The sequence below is a fragment of the Carettochelys insculpta genome, chromosome 20 (assembly GCF_033958435.1).
Source record: "Carettochelys insculpta isolate YL-2023 chromosome 20, ASM3395843v1, whole genome shotgun sequence".
Classification (NCBI taxonomy): domain Eukaryota; kingdom Metazoa; phylum Chordata; order Testudines; family Carettochelyidae; genus Carettochelys; species Carettochelys insculpta.
Window position 1 is genome coordinate 7510895 of NC_134156.1, and position 19370 is coordinate 7530264.

Here is a 19370-nt window from a genome sequence, read left to right on the forward strand (position 1 = left end):
CCAGAGAACACCCTAACAGGCAGGCGAGTCCAGAGGCACCACCTGCCTGCCAGGAGCAGCAGCCTGGAAGATGAGGAAGATGGGCAGTGCGTGATGGGCCCGCTGGCTGTCTGACGGAATTCCTCCCCTTCTGGGACTGCATGCTCCTTCCGGGGGAAACCCCCACCCATCGCACTTCCCACTCGACAGATGCAGAGCGGCAGCTCTGGGGACGTTGACACCTCAAATCCAGCAGATGTAGCGACCCTGATGTTTACAAACTTTAACCTGGACGTCTCGTTAGACCCCTGCCCGATCTTTGTGCTAAGGCAGACTGGGCTCCTGGTGGGAACAGCAGAGAAGGGGGTTGGTTTGAATTAAGGAAGTCTGGCTCCCGCTGTCTGAGACTTTCCGGTCTCCTGACGTGTCTCCATGGGCTGGAGCCCAGGGACTGGTGGTCCCCTCCCCACCCCCTCATGGCTCCTTCAGTGTGGTGGGAGTAGCAGAGGGAAGAGCCGATATTTTGCACCCTTCCTCCGCTCCTGCCTCTCTTCTCTGCAGTCTTGGCTGATGGTTGGAGCCTCTGGCTGCTTAGCTGGGCCCCCCGGCGGTCTGTGTGTGGGGGATGCTCCAGGCTGGGCCGTGTGTCTCTGGGTTAGAGAGGTGGCTGGCATTTGCAGTTGGTGGTGGGTTAAGAGCAGAGCATGGCTGGGAACAAGCTAGGGGCCGGCCCTCCCTGCCCATCCATCTGCGTGGCCAGAGGCACTTCCAATTAGCTTAGAGCCATCTGCTCTGCAAGCGTCTCCACCTTGCTCAGCAGCACCCCCTGCAGGTGGCAGTTCCCCAAGGCGTGAGGCTAAACCCAATCTCATTAAAGTCAGTGGCAACGTGGACACGGCCTTCGTTGGGACCCAGGGGCGGCTGCTAGTGTTTGTGATAAGCCGCCCCAGGGCAGGCTCGCCCGTGCTCCTGTGCTGGGGCATGCAAGCAGGGGTGGGTGCTACCAATGAAGCCTGGCCTGTCCAAATAGTGCACTTCAGTGTGCAAAAACCGTGCAAGCGTCCTGAAGCACGTGGGCGCACATGGATGTGGGGGCCTGTTCGCATTTGCTGAGCTCTCTTCCCTGCCCAGCAATGAGGCTTTTACCACCAGCCCACCCTGTGAGGTTCAAACTAGAAATTTGTGCTTTGAAGGCATCTGATTTCACCCCTCCACACCATCCCCTTCATCGGCTTCACCTTCCACCATCCTGCAGCTTCAGCCCTGCAAGTCAAGCGCAAGGAATAAACTAGCTCCCCTGCCCTGAGCTGTGGCTCAGCAAGAGACCAGAAGAAGAGCAAATATTGGCTGGGGATGGGGGCTTGTTTCTGGAGAATCTGGTGCAGGGATGTAGTAAACTGATTCCTTATGATGAAAGCTGCAGCAGGGGACCAGCAGCCATCCTCTCGGAGATAGTTGAGGGACTTTTCCATATAGTCTTCCAAACCGCTGCCCTGTTGTCTCAGCTGGAGGGGGTTCGAAGCCTGCAGGTGCCCCTCTCTGGCCAATTGCAGGGACAAGCTCAGTCCTCTTGTGCCTTCTCTGTAAAGCACCTGACTGAGGGTCGGCAAACAAGGATGGGTGCGCTGCCTGGCCCCTGACCCCCCCCCCCATTGCTGTTACCCTTCATCCCACTCACCCCCCCCCGCGCCCTTCATTCCATTTTCCTTTCCATTTCTGGCGGGGGAGAACTGGCCTGACTTGTTAGTGTGGGGTCAGGCACAGACTGGTCCCAGAGAGATGGACCACGTCTCTATAGCGACCCCACGCCCCTTTAAAATGCTGGAGGAGGCAGGGTGGAGCCTAGCAGACCCCCAGCAGGCTGTGGAGTGAAGCAGTCACCCTGCCCAGGGACAGAGGGGAGGTCGGGGCTTCTGCAGTTACTGTGGGGGCCCATTGAGAAGCCAAGGGCCGGGCAGGGGATGCCAGGAATCATCATCGTGTTTGTTACGTTCCTTACCCAAGCTACCCCTCAATAAAGTCAAGGCAGCCACTGGAAGTAGCAGCCGCACTGATTGGAAGCTGGAGCTCTTGGCTGTAGGCTGCAACAGCCCAAGGAGCCAACACCAGGCAGAACCTACCCTACCCGCCTCGTTGTCCTGTCGGTTGTTTTCTCCACGTGTCAGGCGCAGGGTGAAAATGATGGACTCCACCTTCCTGGAGCCTATGCTCTTTGTGGCGGCAGGGGGAAGGCGCTCAGACCCGCGACGGTGCATGTCTGTGATTCTCGCTGAGCAGAGACTGGCACGAGCCTTGGAGAGGAGAGAAGGTGGCCTGAACTCAACCTGCAAGTGCAGAGTGCCCCAGGGTGGAGAGACAACCCAGTGTTGGTGACAAAGGCAGGGATGCAGGACGTACTTACCGCTGCATGATTCTAACAGGGAATAAAGTTGTGTTCGTGGGAGGTACAGCCACGAGGTAGAACTGGGGATTGTGTGTGCCCATGGAAGGGGTGCGTCCCCTGGACAGTTTTCTGGCCCATTTTTGCCTTTTCTAATGCACCAAGGCTCAGGCAATGCTACTGATGTTTCCCTTTTGGATTGTGAAAAGTTCTGCGGCGCTGCAGGTTCGTCCAAAGTCAACAGGAGTGACAGGTGTTGGGAGCTGCCTACAAAGGGTGACGGAGAGGCTGAGAGGTGGAGCTGTAGGCAGGTCTAACACTTCGGGTACTTACCACCATGGGGAAAGTTGAGGACACTCCTTGCCAGCCTTAGATCAGCTCACTGTCTTGATAGTGCTGGAGTCTCCACGAGCAGCATCCTCCTAGTGCAACCGGCCATGGAGCTAAACCACCAAGTTTCAAAGGGCCCCTTTGGTCACTGTTCAGCCTAACGAGCCTTGATCTCCATCTCTCAGGAAGGAAGGAAGCCAGCTGACCAAGTTCCTCAGTCTTGGTTGTTAATGAGAGGGTCAGTTCCGGGGCTGTTTTTGTTCAACATTTTTATGAGTGACCTGGATGAGGAGATGGACTGCACCCTCAGTGAATCCACAGGTGACACTAAGATAGGGGGAGAGGTAGATATGCTGGGGGGGTAGGGATAGTGTCTAGAGTGACCTAGATCAATTGGATGATTGGGCCAAAAGAAATCTGATGAGGTTCCACAAGTGTCCTGGACTTGGCACAGAAGAATCCCAGGCACAGGCTGGGGGCCAACTGGCTGCATAGCACTTCTGCAGAAAGGGACCTGGGGATTACAATGGATGAGAAGCTGCATATAGAAGGCTAATGGCATATTGGGGTGCATTAGTAGGAGCATTGCCAGCAGATCCAGGGAAGTGATTATGCCCCTTTATTTGGCTCTCGTGAGGCCTCATCTGGAGTTCTTTGTCCGTTTCTGGGTCCTCTGTTATAGAAATGGCATTGACAGGTTGGAGAGAGTCCAGTGAAGGGCAACAACCATGACCAGGGAGATGGAGCTCCTGACTTGTGAGGAGAGGCTGATGGATTTGGGCTTATTTAGTCTTCAGAAGAGAAAAGTGAGGGGCGATTTGATAGCAGCCTTCAGCTACCTGAAAAGGGATTCAGAAGGGGATAGAGAGCGGCTGTTTTTACTGGCAGAAGACCCACCAAGAAGCAATGATCTCAAGCGGCAGTATGGGAGGTGTAGGCTGGATAGTAGGTAAAACTAGTTCTCTAGGCAGATGGTGAAGCACTGGAATAGGTTACCTAGGGAGGTGGTGGAATCTCCTTCCCTTGGGGTCTTTAAGTCCTGGCTTAACAAAGCCCTGGCTGGGATGATTTAGTTGGGGTTGGTCCTGCTTTGAGGAGGGGGTTGGACGTGATGACCTCCTGAGGTCTCTTCCAACCCTATGATTCTGTGAAAGGTTTCATGCATCTATTAAGGGGCAAAATTCTTCTCTCTCTGAAGGAAATTCAGAATAATTCCTGAGGTCAGCTGAGTTGTGCAGATTTACAGAGGTGCCGCAGAAAGAAAGCTTTAGCCCTCATATCTCAGGACTCCACTCAGCCAAAAGCTTCACCAGACAATTTTTCAAGCACGCTTCTGGTGTGGGCAAAGACATTTGGCTTTATAAAGACAATGAGGGTGTGTGAAGGGGATGTTAGCTAGCGATGAGGACCAGAGAGCTCAGGGAAGGAGCTTGTTCCCCTGGCAGCTCTGAATGGTGCCTCTTCCTGGCGGTGAACTGGATCTAGAAGTTTTGACTGGAGTATTTTGGTGCCAGGCTGTCCAGCAAGGTACAATACAGATGATCCATCATGACTCAGCTGCTGGTCCAAGTCCGGGTCACTGACAGAATGTAGTGATGGGTCACAGGCAGTAGGTGGCACGCATTCATCAGAAACATAGCTGAGGGTTAGTCGGACGACAAATGGGCGACGCATTCTTGTACAAGGCAAAATTATTTTACATGAGTCACTTCTACTGGACCCAGCCGGGAGAGGTGGAACACACACAAAAAGGAGTTTTATAAGGAGCGCGCGGGCGGGGGGGAGGGAAGAGAGCAAACGAGGTTGCGAGCCCAGAACAAAAGCTGTGATCAACACTTACAAAGGTACAGCCGGTGAGAAGAACCGAATGGAACGAGTGTGTGTGTTCAGGACAGGGAGCATGTCGGGGAAGTGATGCGTAATTAATAAACCATCCATTGCATGGCTAGCGCGTCTTCCGTCCATGGATTGCAAAGCACTGTAAAGGCATGGGTGGGTGTTACTTAGATTGTAATTTTCTTGGGGCAGTTCCCCCCCAGGATTGTGTTTACACAGAGGCTTGCACACTTGGGCCCTGGTCCATGATGGGGGTGCCTAGCGACTGCTGCAATAAAAATAATGATCCTCCCAATTGCCTGGTGATGCAGATCTGTCTTATCTCCCAGCTGGGGAAACTGAGGCACAGAAAGTGACTTGCAGAGCTCCTCCCCCACACCTTGCTACCACCTCTTGGGGAGCTGGAGTAACTCAGTGTGCCCCCCCCAGTGCTGTGCATGAAGCCAAGCCCTGAGTAAGGGCGACCTTGTCTCCTGTGACCAGTCAGCCAGTCAATGCAGTGAAACCCTGTCATGCTTCTGTGCAGAGGAAGAACTTCCAGTGAAGTGACTGGGACCTGACCTGAGTCAGTCAGCTCATGAGCCAGTCGCTCCAGGTTTGGCCCTGCTGGGCAGAGGTGGGAAAAGCACCCAAAAAATTGACTGGAGTAAAAGTGCGACTCCTTTCACTTCTGCAGACTTGATTACATTTTAGATGTGATCTGTACGTGTTTGTTTATGTGCGTCCGTGCTTTTACTCGAGTAGTTTTCCAGAGGGACAGGGGCAACTTGTACTTAAGTACACACACGCGCACGCCCTGCAGCTGCACCTTTACTCGAGTAACTTTTGAGGTACTTTCCCCACCTCTGCTGGTGTGACTGACTCTTCCCCTGTTGCTGAGATCAACATAGGGGAAATCCATTCCTGGGGCAAGCTAAGCAGCGTTTCCGTTTTAATGTAACAGGTGGAAGAGGAGCCCGGATGCTGATGTCACACTGATTAGCTCACTCACTCTCCCCCTCTCCCCTGTGATACGGCCTCCCAGTAACAGGCCAAGGTGGGGTGTCGAGATCTAGGCACTAGTCTTTCAGCTACCGCAAGTTTCCGCATGACCCTTGAGCAAGTCACTATCTCGTCCTTCCAGGAGTGCAGGGGACTGGACTTGATGACCTCCGGAGGTCCATTGTGGGCTTATGATTTTTGAGCATCACACACAAAGCTCTGCCCCAGCATGTTGGGCTCACTGTCAAACCTGAGATGGATTCTCTGCTGGGTGGCCTCCCCTTTGGTTGGTCCAAAGCCCTGGGCATGAATCTGGAGGGGATGGCTATTCCAAGGGGGGTGTTTCGGATCTTGGCTGTCCCTCCCAGGTTGTTCCAAGATTGCACCTGGGCCAGCACAGCTATTTTTCCCCAGGATCGCTTCCTTTGGAGACAGCAAAGGGTGAAAGTCAATGCATAGTGTTCTGATTGGGGCAGCACCAGAGGCGACCCCCCGTGCCCTGCATGGCATAATGCAGCCTCCACAGTTGCTTGAGTAAGCCAGTGGTCAGGGTGCACCAGGCCCCTCCCTGTGCCAGCTCTGCAGAGGGCATTTGTCCAGGAACGTGTCAGGCCCAAGCCATCGCTGGAGTGACTCCGGCCCGTGGCTGGCGAGGACGCCCTGTGTGATGCCAGCGACTGGAAGCTGCTTTGCAAACCCCGGTGGTACACTTTTATGTTTATTTTTTGGTGGGTTGAGCTCTTGTTACAGGATGAGGTCAGCAAGCTGCCTGGTCACTATCCCCCAGCAAGGTGCAGCCAGCAAACACCAGCATGGCCGGGCTTGCATACCCACAGCAATTCAGCAACCGGCCTTGACACAGCTCTGAGGCAGCAGAACACCAGGGCTACAAGAACCCAGCTTTCGCCGGCCCCTTCCGTCCCCCTGGAATGGCACCACAGGGGAGTTGGGCTGCTCCCCAAGGTGCAACCCACTGGCAGGGTCATGTGCCCTTCCCATTGGAGGCTGGGCCCAGACGCAGAGCTGAGGGCCTTTTGCTGGCGTACTAACCTCCACCCCAGAGCTCCAGCCAACCGGGGCCGTGGCTGGGCTTTGGGGCGCTGGCCCTCTGCAGGGAAGCGGCTTCCACTGACGAGGGGAATGCGCTGTGGAGGGCAGGGGTTATTTTTCATTAAAGACTCTTCGAGTAACTGGCTGATGAGGGAAGGGGCCAGGGAGTCATTATAGGGGAATGTGACTGTAGCTGTCTTAATTAAATCGGGGAAGAACCTTGCCTTCCCTTTGAATGAGGGGTCTGTCAGCCCCTCACTCCCCTTCAGCTTCCCCCGCCCCAGGTAATTATTTCAGGTTATGCAGAGGACATGGCTTCTTCCAGGCTGGGCAGGTAAGGAACAGGGGCCCATTTCCTCTCAGGTGCAAACTCCCCTGATGGCAACAGGGCTGCTGCCAGGGGTGAACTGGGCCTCCAGATGTTTCGCAGCACGACAGCTTTGCTACCAAGTCCTCCCACGGCCAGGAGAGAGGCTCGGGCAGAGCGAGGTCCCTGGCCAAGGAACGCTGCCCTCCCTCGCCTGCCCTCCCAGCTGCCGACAGGCTCAGCGAGCAGTTGGAAAGAAGCCCTCTTGGCTGGCCAGGTAAGTGGAGGTTAGCTGGGCAGAGAGAGCCCAAGTTTGTCCCTCCCCAAGGCAGGGATCCTTCTCCTTGTCAAGTTGGGGCCTTTGTGGCAGCCGGTGCCTTAGCCTCCGGATGAATAATGGGCATCCGTGAGCCACTTTGACGGGACTTTAATTTGTCTTAATGAAACTCAGAGCAGTAATTCCACATGGCCCTTCTCTTGCAGCTAGTCCGTGTAAATCAGCGGCCCACATAGCATCTCTGTTGCCTTGGACACTCAACAGGGCCCCATCGGTGCTGGTTTTCTTTCCCAGCCAGGAGAGGTACAACTTTCACATTTACAAACAACTTACCAGGAAAGACGGGGTGCAAAAAAAAAAAAAAAAAAGTTTGTGCAGAACTGTAGATGAAAGGGGTGAGTGACCGAGCTCTCCATGGAGATTGGTGCACCAATGGCAGGGATGGAAGCTGTTTATAGAGGAGGAGCGTCTCCATGGCAGCCAACGAAGCCTTTTCGAGCAGCTACTTAATGACAGTCATTCTGCTGCTTACAAATCACTGCAGCTCTGCAATAAAGGAGCCCTGGCAGAGCTCTGGGTAATAATTTATCCAAGAGGGGGAAAAGTAGAAATTCCCTTTTTTTTTTTTCCAGAACATTCCTGCTGAGCTGTGAACTTTAGAAGTTGTGCGACTTTGATAAAGAGCAGGTAAGGAGCCCTGAAATATTTAGTTAGCTGGCGTTTTTTGTGGTAAGCACATTTAGTACTATTTCTGCAGTACAGGGTACTGGAAAGTGCAGATTTATTTTTCTGCTGCTGATGGTGGCTTGTGGGCAACCCAACCAAGGCCGTAAGTAGACGAATTTATTCAAAAGTTTATGTATAGCTAAGCCATACTTTGGGGGCTTTTTTTCCGTGCAGGTGTAGTTAGACAAAACATTTCTTTTTCCCACTGCACAAAAGTATTCTAAAATGGGAATGGTTTGGTGTAGCAGCATCTCGAATGTTTTCTTTAGTTTTGCACATTGCTGTATGGTCAAAGACAAGGTGATTCTGCTGCAAATCTTTATGTGCTGGGGGTTGTTGGAGTGTTTCACTTTTGTTTTTTTAACTCTCAAATCTTCTGCATTTTATCTGAGCTATTTAATGGCTACGGTATTCAAATGAGATACCAGCAGAATCTACAATTCCATCTGACCGGTAGCCTGGCACAGAAGAGATTTTATACACCTCTTTGGCCTGAAATAAGATTTGTATTCTAATCGTGATTGCCTCTCTCTTTGGAAGAAGTGCACTGTTATGACTGCCAAAGTAGTCAAAGGGATTAGACACCCCCCCATGAAAATTAGTGGCTGTTATGCCCCTAAATCCCTTAGGTTGCTATGCATTTCTGGTTTCAAAGATGGCAGTGCCCTGCATAAAGAGAAAAATTAAATGCACTGGGCAAATGACATTTAGTAGTCTTAGAAATACTTGGGGCAAATACTTGACAAATGTGGAAGGCTTTTATTTTGGGTTGTCCCCGGTCGTATTAAAGGCCATCGAAAAAAGTGTTAGCTCCCAGAAGGAGGTTCAAGTCTCTGGTTCAGTGTGTTCATAGCAAAACTGCTTGGATTCTTGGGAGTTAGATGAGAGCTTGCTGTGAATGGCACAAATGACCTCTCTCTGCCTGGGAGAGGAGGTTGGATGGAGAAGAGGGACTCAGGCATCTCTGGGGTGACTTGAGTGTCTTCTGCAATGGAGCTAGGCTTTTGTGAGCATCAGGTGGAAAACCTGTTGGCTATTGTTAGCTGCCTGTTTTTCGGGGAACCTGAATCTCTTTATGTTGTCCTTGCAGGATTGCCCCTTTCCACCCTCCCCTCCCCCACCTTGTTTCACCCCACATCTCCTGAATGTTGGACCTGCCCATTCTGGCCTCCCCAGACATGGCTGACAGCTGGTTGAACCTCCAGTCAGAGGAAGAAAGAGGGCAGGAAAGCAGCATGGGGGACTCCGCCAACCTGGACGACAGCCTGACTAGCCTTCAGTGGCTGCAAGAGTTTTCCATCATCAATGCCAACATGGGCAAGACTTCCTCTTCTCCCAGCAGCTCAGACCCTCATGGCTACCACAAGATCCCTGGCTCTGCAGCGCCATGTTCGCCCTTGGCCGCTGACCCAGCTTGCATTGGGATGCCCCACACTCCCGGCAAGCCCATTTCCTCGTCCACCTCCAGGACTGCTCACCTGGGGATGGGCATACAGACCCAGCCCATGGAAGACATAGATTACAAGACCAACCCCCACGTGAAGCCCCCTTACTCCTATGCGACACTCATCTGCATGGCCATGGAAGCCAGCAAGAAAACCAAAATCACCCTTTCAGCCATTTACAAATGGATTACGGACAACTTCTGCTACTTCAGACACGCTGACCCCACCTGGCAGGTAGGGATCCCAGAGAGCCACCCTCCCTCCCCTTCTCTCTCTTTGCATCTGGCCCTAGAGATAGACGCGTGTAGCATGCTGGAGGGGCTAGGGTGGACTTGCCTAGGTGATCAAACACTGCAGTAATGGTGCCGGTAGACAATCTTGGGCAAATAGCTGAAGTCAGGTATTCCACAAGACCTGACGGTGCCCCAGCACCAAGATGGCCCAGAGCAGAACAGAAAGGAGCAATGCAACCTGGGCTCCAGCCTTGTGTACCTAGCATCCACCATACACGTGTTGAATGGAGCAGCAGGAACTGGGCTGCCCACTCTGTAGGGCTGTGCAGAAAGGAGAGACTTCTGTTGATGTCCTTTGGTATTGGCAGCCGTGGTGGCATTAATGGTGGCATTCGTAGCAGCTCTTTCTTGCTTTCTGTCTTGCTTGCTTGCTTTTGTTCGTTACAGTTAATGACTTTTGATGTCTTTTCTGCCCAGGCCTTGTGCCTTGAACGAGCATTCTGTAGCACAGGGCTGAGCAGACGTTTTAGGTTGGGCCCCGCTTTCTGTCCCTGCAATGAGCAGCGCCTCCCGCAACCTGTCTAATGTCATCCAAACTGACCTCAGTTTCAGTTGTGTTCATTTGACAAAAAAAAAACACAACAACTTTTCGTACCTGTAAGACAAAAAGGCTGTGGAATGTAAGAACTTTATTCGTGGGTGAATACGTGTGAACACACAGACACAAAAACAGGACCATATTTCAACATTTTTAATGAGATGGGTGAACCTGAGACCCTGCAACCGATCGTGCTTATGAAATTTCACACCCCCCCCACTTTGCACATCCCTGCTGTAGCACACAGAAGCTTCTGTAAATGAGCCCACAGTCTGACAGAAACAGGAATTTATCCTGTCAAGTTAGTGATGATCCCGCCACGGGTGCTGGGCAGAGGTTGAGATGGGGGAGAAAAGGTCAACCTTCTCCTCTGCTACCTCAGCAGACTGCAGGGATGCTGCACCAGCGTACTGGAGAGGAGAAGTTGGCTCTGAGAGCACAGAGAGCAGAAGAGAGGAACAGAGGGAAAGGGATAGGGAGGTTGTTGAGCTTCTGCGTCAGGCTCAACCACTCCAGCAAGGCCCCCCACATTCCAGTGATTAGAAATCCAGTGGTGCCTTGAAAGCCAGCTTTGACCAGGAGAGCTCTTGGCCGCAGGGAGACGGCCATTATCTGGCGATAGGCCACAGCCATTTTGAGGCTACGGAACGGTACCAATTCTGCTGTGAGCAGCTGAAAGTCCTCCCCGCCCGTTGGGAGGGATCTCCAGCCCTAGCACCAAATCCTTGTTCGCTTCAGAGGTCAGCGCCGGCAGCCCTCAGACTGAGGCGTCGTTTCTTCAGTCCCTTGTGGGGGGATTAGTGAATTCATCAGATTGAGCCAGCAATTTCTACTGCCACAAAGGAAAAGATCTAGGGGAAGGGTTAATACCGTCCTGTGGAAAATCCCTGATCAGCAAACACTGTCCTTTCCAGCCTATAGCACACTGGAAAGCTGTGCCCTCCTGGCCTTCAGCACAGAGCCTTGTATCCTTCAGAGGCTGGTGGTGTGAGGTAGGAGAAAGGTTTCATCACTGATGAGAGCCGAGAGCCTCAATGTTCCTTTGTCCTGTGTTCCTTCTGCTGATGGAGGAACTTGTCCCAGGCGTCTTTTGCCCCTGTTTGGTGGAGGAACAACTTCCCCAGATTGCTGGCGCTCATCGTGATGGTGATAAATAACACCCAGCACTCCTTTGAAGACTGAACCATGCCCTAAGATGGCTGCAGCCTTAGCGTTAACCTGGAGATGCTCCCTAAGGCTCATGAGGGGAATCACTGGAGCAGGTTCATCTCTGGTCACGAAGCCACCTTAGGCTCCTCAGGGAATGTACTCAATACAAGGGCCGTCTCCATCTACAGTGGCACCATCCCCGGCCCCCCCCCCAACCCCAGTGGAACTCCCGCCACAGGGGCGGGCCAAGGATGCGTCACAGGTAGGGAGGAGGTGTGGCCAGGGTGTTCCCAGAGCCTGGTTAATCCCTGGCTTCAGCGAGAGCCGTGTGGGCCATTGCTGGCAGAGTGCCAAAGGAGCTCTGCCCTCTCCTGCACCAGCCCCGGCAACCGCAGAGCTGGGGAGGTCCAAGCTCCCTTCAGCGTCTAGGCTGGCTCCGCATCAGCACAGGGGTGAATCAGGCCCATTGAATTCGAGTTCTCGTGGCTGCAAACACTGGCCAGGCAGAAATTAAATGGCTGCAGAGGCCACGTTCTGTGGTTCAGCAGTCTGCTGACCCGTTAGCACGCCAGCTTGTGCTGGCTGTCAGCCGTCCTTGGACAAACTTTATCATAGAATCCCAGGGCTGGAAGGGACCTCAGGAGGTCATCTAGTCCAGCCCCCTGCTTCAAGCAGGATCAACCCCATCTAAGTCATCCCAGTCAGGACCTTATCCAGCTGGGACTTGAAAACCTCGAGGGATGGAGAATCCACCACCTCTCTAGGCAACACATTCCAATGCTTCACTACCCTCCTGGTGAAGTAGTTTTTCCTAGTATCCAACCTACACCTCTCCCTCTGTAACTTCACACCATTGCTCCTTGTTCTGCCATCTGACACCACCGAGAACAGTTTCTCACCCTCCTCTTTGGAGCTCCCCTTCAGGAAGTTGAAGGCTGCTATTAAATCACCCCTCAGTCTTCTCTTCTGTAAACTAAACAAGCCCAAATCCCTCAGCCTCTTCTCATAGGTCTTGTGCTCCAGCCCCTTAATCATTTTTGTTGCCTTCCACTGAACCTGCTCCGGCACATCCACATCCTTTTTATACTGGGGGGCCCAAAACTGGAAGAGAACTGTTAGAACACGAAAACCAAACCTTACGGCTCAGGAGCTGACGCCAGAATTGTTCTGGGTTTAAACAAAAAAAAAAAAATTTGCCCCACAAAGGGAGTCCACCCAGGAGGTTAGCTAAGACTGCAGTTCTTAGCCTTGGAGCAGGCCTGGGACCAGGACTAACTCAACTGACGCCCATCGCCTCTGATTCAGCCACACCCACTCTAGATGGGGGTGAGTCCCGGGCATCTCCAACCCCCGTCTTGTGTCTGTGATAGCTCCTCAATCTCCATTCCAGGCTGGCACCTTTCCCATGAAAGGGGAGGAGGCAGCAGTAACTGGGAGGCACAGCCACTATAGATGGGGGGCTTAAGGTGGCTTTGTGACCAGAGATGAACCTGGTCCAGCATATTCCTACCAGGAGCCTTGGGGACCCTCTTCAGCAGTACCTGGTTCTGCTCTCACTTACTGTGTAAATTGAGAAAAAAATCTATCAGCACCAGCCTGGTCACTCTAGTGCTACGAATGGTGGCAAAATAGAGTGGTGGACCAGTCCCAGAGGTTGTGAGCACCAGTAGTTGAGAGAAACCCACTTAGATAAAGAACCATCACAAATGAGAGTTCTTGTTGGGCTACGTTCTATAGAAAGATCAACAAGTTCTTGGTCAGTGGGGAATTCCCAAGAGCAGTCAACTAGGAGGCAAGTGCTGGTGTTTTGACTTCTCCTCCAAATTACCCTATTTTCAATTAAATGGATTTATTAAAAGAACTAAGGTCTCAGTCGCTGGCTGCAAAGATGCAGGTGGTTGGATTGCTCGTTGCAGGGAGGAATGATAAGCATGCTAACTGGCTGGGTAATAATCAACTGCAAGCAAGCCAGGCTGAATGAAATTTGGGGCTGGAGGCGGGTGAGCTGGGGAATTTGGCTTGGAATTGTCTGACCCTTTGTAAAATTTCATTAAACAGTAAATTGTGAATCCCTGGAGTCTGGAATGTTTGCTAGGTTTTTTTTCCCCCCTCTTTCTTTCCTATTCTCCCACCACCGCAGCTGTGTCCTCAACCCCTCTACCCTGATTCCCGTAAGTGGAGACAGCCTCAAAAGGTCATGCCACCCATGTGCAGGGGGAGAAGGACAGATTCCTAGGGGAGCTGCTGCCTGTCTTGGAGAACAGCCAACTTGCCCAGAGGGTTTCAGCCTGGAGGAGGGGTGTTGGTTTTTGTAGATTTTTTTTTTTTCTTCTTGTAAGGGCTCCAGGCTTTCAAGCTTTGTTTTTGCTATCTGGCAATACGGATTATGGATGAATAAGCATAAAGATATCCAGGCAACATTAAAAAAAAAAAACAACCCTTCACCATATCCAATCTCTTAACACCCTCTTGGCTTTGTGTCGTGTAACACAGCTTTAGTTACCCAATAGCTGAGTTTCCTTTCTGATTATGCACATCACTCTAGACATTCATGTTTTTCAGAGCAGCTCAACGGGACGCAGAAAGGTCCCGTTTCCCCCCTCCCCAGGGCCCTGCTTTTCTTTGCAGCTGTTTTGATTTGGGCTTAGGAGGAGCTGGACAGTGATTTCTTACCCAGCTTTCCTAAGCCTTGCGAACAAATTCAGCTCAAAATGGGACCAATTGACGGCAGTGCAAACCCATTGCAGCTGGGTGTCTGTGGCCAACACCAACAGACCACGGTCAACCAGTTCCCGGTCAGAGGAGGAGTAACCAGCACAGGGACCTGTGTGTTTCTGAGGCCACATCTACCTTAACTGGAAGATCGACCTGCTCAGGCTCAATCTTCTGGGGTTCAATTTTGCGTGCCTGGCTGAAACACGTGACATCGACCTATCAGAGGCAGTTGACCCCCATGCTCCTTGCTGTCACGAGGATTAAGGGAGATCCGTGGGAGAAACTCTCCCGTCAACCTTCCTTCGTGAGAACGTCCAAGTGAGTCGATTGCAGATTAGTTGATTCTAGCTACGCAATTGCCATAGCGAGAATTGCGTATCTGCCATCGATTTACCTGCCTAGTGCTGACCAAGCCTGAGGAAGGGGCATGCATGCCTAAGTGGGATCTAGGTGCCAGAAGGACAGCAGAGGGAGCAGGGGAGATCTACACTTGGCTATTTTTGCTAACTAATTTCCCCATTGCTGACAATGGCGCAGCTCCTGCACCATCCGGCCTTCCCAAATTCAACAAAAAAGACTCCCGTCGATTGCAGTGGGCTCTGGATCAGGCCCCTTGGCTCTAGCTATTTTGCCTCTGATTCAAATGGAGGTGGCTGCCTTCCCTCTGGCACTCACCCCACTGCTGGCTACGGGGGTTGCTGATCTTCCGCACAACTCAGGATTTGTCCTGGGGTGTGTTTTCCTCAGATAGACCTCTCTGTCTCCTGGTTGTTGGAAGGCCCCTGATGGTCTTAAGTAGCTTCACCCCACGGGAGGGGGGGGTTGTGTTTGGTAATGGATCATTTCCAAAGCTGCAAATGTCCAACCTTGCTGTTTTCTCTTGGCTTTAGAATTCCATCCGGCACAACCTATCCTTGAACAAGTGCTTCATAAAGGTGCCACGAGAGAAGGACGAACCGGGGAAAGGTGGGTTCTGGAAGATCGACCCCCAATACGCAGACAGGCTCATGAATGGGGCTTTCAAGAAGCGCCGGATGCCCCCTGTGCAGATCCACCCGGCCTTCACCAGCAGGGTCCAGCAAGAACCCGGGACTGCTGCTAACCAGGCAGTTTCCTCTTGGTCCAACAACGGTGTCCTGAACGTCAACATGGAGTCACAGCAACTCCTCAAAGAGTTTGAGGCGGTCACGAGCGACCAGAATTGGAACCCGGCGGACGGGAAGATGGGCCACAAACGTAAGCAGCCATTGCCGAAACGGATGCACAAGACGGCTCGCCTCTCCAGCTCCCCCTTGCTCACCCAGGAGGAACAGACAGAGCTTGGCTCGTTGAAAGGTGACTTTGACTGGGAAGCTATCTTTGATACCACCTTGAACAGCGACTTTGCCACGTTCGAGGATCTGGAACTCACACCTCCTCTTAGCCCAATAACCAGAGATGTGGACTTGACTGTGCACGGAAGGCACATTGACTGTCCGCAGGAATGGTGCCCAGTTGGACAGGATCAGGTCCTAACAGAATCCAACCAGAACAACTTGGACTTTGATGAAACCTTCATGGCCACTTCTTTCCTTCAGCATCCCTGGGATGAAGAGAGAAATGATTATCTCTCACATTCGGTCAACATGGACCAATTGTTTGACCTCAATGAGTCGTCTTTGCCAACAGAGATGAGTGACTGGAGCAGTATGGGATCTTTTTTATAAGAGGCTGCTGCCAGTGAGAAGGAGCAAGTGAAACCCAGGTAGACTGTCTCAATTAGCAAGATACTCCCATTGCTGCTGGAACTTACAAGGGACAAGTTCTCTAGAAATGGAGACCTACACGTTGACTTTTACCAGCTACAAAGAACAATCAGTCAGAGAAACTCCAGAAGAAACCCAGAAGATTTGCCTGGATAGATCTGTAAACAACATGCCAGGAGAAGTCTCTGCCCTTGGGTTGACCCAAGAGAAGAAATAACCACTTATTTTGGACGCTGTATGTTTTAAAGAAATGCAGATTATCCTACATTTTGTGGGACTGGAAGGAGCCTATGTTTGCTCTAGGACATAAGAGAACAGTTGCAAGAGCTGAGATTTTCTGGTGACTTAGGACATCGTAGGCCATGTGCAATTTCTTTCTCCTTCTCCATTTGTCTCTCTGCTGTTGGTTTTTTTGTTTGTTTTGTTTGTTTTGTTTTTTCTGTCCAGGGATATTCCCAAGTATAATACGAGATAATTAAGTAGCAGTAAATAAAAGTCCCTTCTGGATTCTATAAATTCAACCTCCCTTCTGAATTGTGGCTAGGGAAGAAGATGACATCTGTAAAATCAGATGTGAATCAGCAAGTTGGCCTCTTCAGATGTTTTTGTATAGTCTATTATATACAAATATATATCTATTCAAAGAAACCTATATTTTTAGCACAATCAGTAGAGTATCTTTTGGTGGGATAACAGTGGAAATGTTCTTTTTTCTTCTGTGCTATATAAAGACTAATGTTAATTGTTCTGCAAATTAAAAATGAAGCGTGTCAAGTGTTTATTGTAGCAAAATATGCAAAGGACAATTCCTACGTCTGAAGCAATGGATTTCTCGAAGGATCAAGAAAAGGATCGAGACGAAAGAGAGAAGGAGAAGAGATTTTACTTTCTCCAGATTGTGCTCGTACTTATTTGAGTGCCCTGAACTCCTGGCCTCGAGTCATGAGCAACCGTATTTGCTGTAAGGCCCAGAATTGTGTTATTGTAAACTTGCTACCTTTCTGAATGACTGACAAAATCATGTTCTCTTCACTGATCTGAAACTGTGAACTGAAAGCATCCCCTTCGTCCACTTGTATGGCAGCCTCTGAAAGGCCTTTGGGACGATTCAGGAGAGTGATTAAGGACTAAGCTTTCTTCTCCCTCAGTGAGGCAGCTATGATCGATTGTCGCTTTCTTTTGGAATGGTGACACTGGGGTCTCCCAGGCAGGATGACGGTTGTTTAAAGGCATGTTCTTGTATGGGCCTGACGCAGAAATGAAATCTGGGTCCGGGGTTCAGTCAGGGAGTAAGAGGCCAAAGACTGTGTGCGCACCAGACATTAGTTATGAATGAATGCAGATGTTACAATCCCTTCTCTGCCTTTCTTAATATCTCCCCTTTACTCTGCTCCCATCCTAAAGCAATAATTACTCTCAGCACTTACCCGTTCCAACCCGCTGCACAAAGTTTAACAAGTTAATTCTCACAGCATCCCTGCGAGGTAAGTATTATTATCCCCACTTTACAGATGGGGATGACAAGGCAGGGATCAATTAACTGATTTGCCCAAGGCCGAAAAACAGAGCCTCACTCCCAGTCCTGTGACCAGACTGCCTCCTAAAGGTATGAAGGGGATACCAGCTGGCTAAAGGTTTCTCCAAAGCAGTTAGACAATATCACAGCGTTTTTATGTGTCTGGCAAGGCAAAAGCAAGGAGAAACAAAGTGCGTGACTCCTTTCTTGAGAATTTTTATAACCTGGGAAAAGAGCCTCAGCTGGTGAAATCTACCATAGCTCTGCTAACTTCAAAAGAGCTAGGCTGGTTTATCAGCTGGCAATCTGCCCCTAACTGATTTGTTCATGGGAGTGTAGAAAGGTGTCTGTGAAATAGGCATAGGCGGCAAAGAACTGTTGTGGTAGTTAAGCATTAAAAAAAAAAAAAAATCTCGCTAAAACTTGAATTCAAGCTCTAGAGAATGAGATTCTAAGCCTCTGTTAGAACAAGTAATGTAGTTAAGGTAATGTAGCAGTTAGGTAGCAGAAATGAAGTTACTTTGGAGTGTGTTAGACTTGTTGGGAAAAAACCAGCAAACTATAAACTTTTTTTGTTTGTTTAGAAATTATAGTAAGAATTTAGGAACCTTGCTGTGAGCAAACTAACTTAGTTGGCATCTAGGTTTTGTTTTTAAGCAAATAGCCTGGTTTAATGCTGGAAAAGAAAACCCTTGTATTAACTAAAGAATTAACTTGCGGTCAAGGGCACAGAGGTCGGAAATGCGATGCATTGCGTATGGGTTTTCCCGGTACTTAGAGCTCGCTCCTCACTGATGCGAATTTACCTAGTTCCACTGAGGTCATTGAAGCTACGGACACAGCGGTCGAGGAGGTTGATCCACTGACCCCACCCACTCAGGTGGCTGCTGGAAGGGGGTGGAACAATTAGGGTACGTCTGCACTTCCCTTCAAAACCTGCGGCCCGGCTGTAGCTGACCTGGGTCCGCTGGCTTGAGCTCAGGTTGTGGGGCTAAATGCTGCCATGTAGACATTCACTGGCAGGGGGGAGCCTGGACTCTGAAACCCTCTGAGGAGGGTGGAGGTCCAACCTTGACCATCCACACTGCAATTTTTAGACCACAGCAAGAGCCCTGCAAGCTCAAGTCACTTAACCTGGTTCTGAGACTTTTTGGCATGGGATTTTCTTAGGCTCCATGGCTTACGCAGTGCTCCCCTGGGTCTCGTGGAAATTAGTGCTCGGTAAAATGGGGAGAGGGGGCTGGAATATTAACGATCTCAAGTACTCAGCGAACAACCACCAAAAACGAACCGGGGGGGAGTCCTCCACCCGCATGCACGGCAGTGAGAGCGGCTGCATTTCTGAAGGGTGAGACATACCTGCTCACGTTCATCCCATTCCAGGGCTACCTGTGACCAGGCTGGGCCTCGTCCAGCCGTCGGGGGGCGGGGGGGTGTGTGTTATGCTTCATTTTTTCGTTTCTTTCTCCTGTCTTGGGGGCTGTTTCATGCGGATGCTGGAAGAGCTGCAAAGAGAAGTGTGCAATTTAACCTTTTTCATGGAGAGCTATTTACAATTAAAAAAACACGTGACAAATGAAAAACTGGTTTGGCCACCTTGTTTCCCTAAGACATTGTCTCCTTCCATCTAGTACCTCTGTGACCCCTTTTGCCACGGCAGCCGAAGCCTCCCACAACCTTTTAATACGTTGCCCCTCACAGCGTTCCTGGGAAGTGGGCCAGCACGGTTATCTTTGTTGCATAGCTGGGAAAGGTGGCGTAGCCAGGCTGAGTAACTCGTCCAAGGTAAAATTGAAGGTCTGTGGCAGGGCAGAGGCTTCATTTCAGGTCTTCTGAATCTGGAATGTGTCCTAAATGCTGCAGCATCTTTCTTCTCTTTCATGGCGGCATAAGGTTTTTCAGGGCTGGGAGAGGGACACCAATGTAAGGGGTCAAGGTGGAAAATGCAATCGTATTATTTCTTATTATATTTGTACTACAGTAACTAGGGTTCATAGAACGAGAGGTCACCAAATGGAACTCCTTGCCATGAGATGTTGTCAAGACCATACCAGGGTTCCAAAAAGAACTAGATAAATTCATGGAGGGCTGGTTCATCTGCGG

The 19370-nt window shown here is 50.9% G+C and overlaps 2 protein-coding genes across 5 annotated transcripts in view; both read left to right on the forward strand.

The window, feature by feature from the left end:
• RNF157 (ring finger protein 157) overlaps positions 1 to 4500 on the forward strand; it is a 101716-nt gene extending 97216 nt beyond the window's left edge. For 2 of the 4 annotated variants that reach the window (XM_075014886.1, XM_075014884.1), the window contains exon 19: positions 5 to 4500. In XM_075014886.1, the coding sequence (XP_074870987.1) occupies positions 5 to 114 (110 nt within the window). In that variant the 3' untranslated portion in view covers positions 115 to 4500. The remainder of the gene's footprint in view (positions 1 to 4) is intronic. The other 2 variants (XM_075014885.1, XM_075014887.1) reach the window with 1 other exon arrangement.
• A 3126-nt stretch (positions 4501 to 7626) lies between these two features.
• On the forward strand, positions 7627 to 18841 carry FOXJ1 (forkhead box J1). Its single transcript, XM_075014482.1, has 3 exons — positions 7627 to 7827; positions 8957 to 9545; positions 14897 to 18841. The coding sequence occupies exons 2-3, from the start codon at positions 9012 to 9014 to the stop codon at positions 15710 to 15712; spliced, it is 1350 nt and encodes a 449-aa protein (XP_074870583.1). The 5' UTR covers positions 7627 to 7827; positions 8957 to 9011; the 3' UTR covers positions 15713 to 18841.
• Positions 18842 to 19370: the final 529 nt, after the last annotated feature.

Coding starts and splice junctions, on each gene's coding strand:
- FOXJ1 (XM_075014482.1), top strand. CDS start 9,012: ATGTTGGACCTGCCCATTCTGGCCTCCCCAGACATGGCTGACAGCTGG. Junction 9,546..14,896: donor ACGCTGACCCCACCTGGCAG/GTAGGGATCCCA, acceptor TCTTGGCTTTAG/AATTCCATCCGGCACAACCT.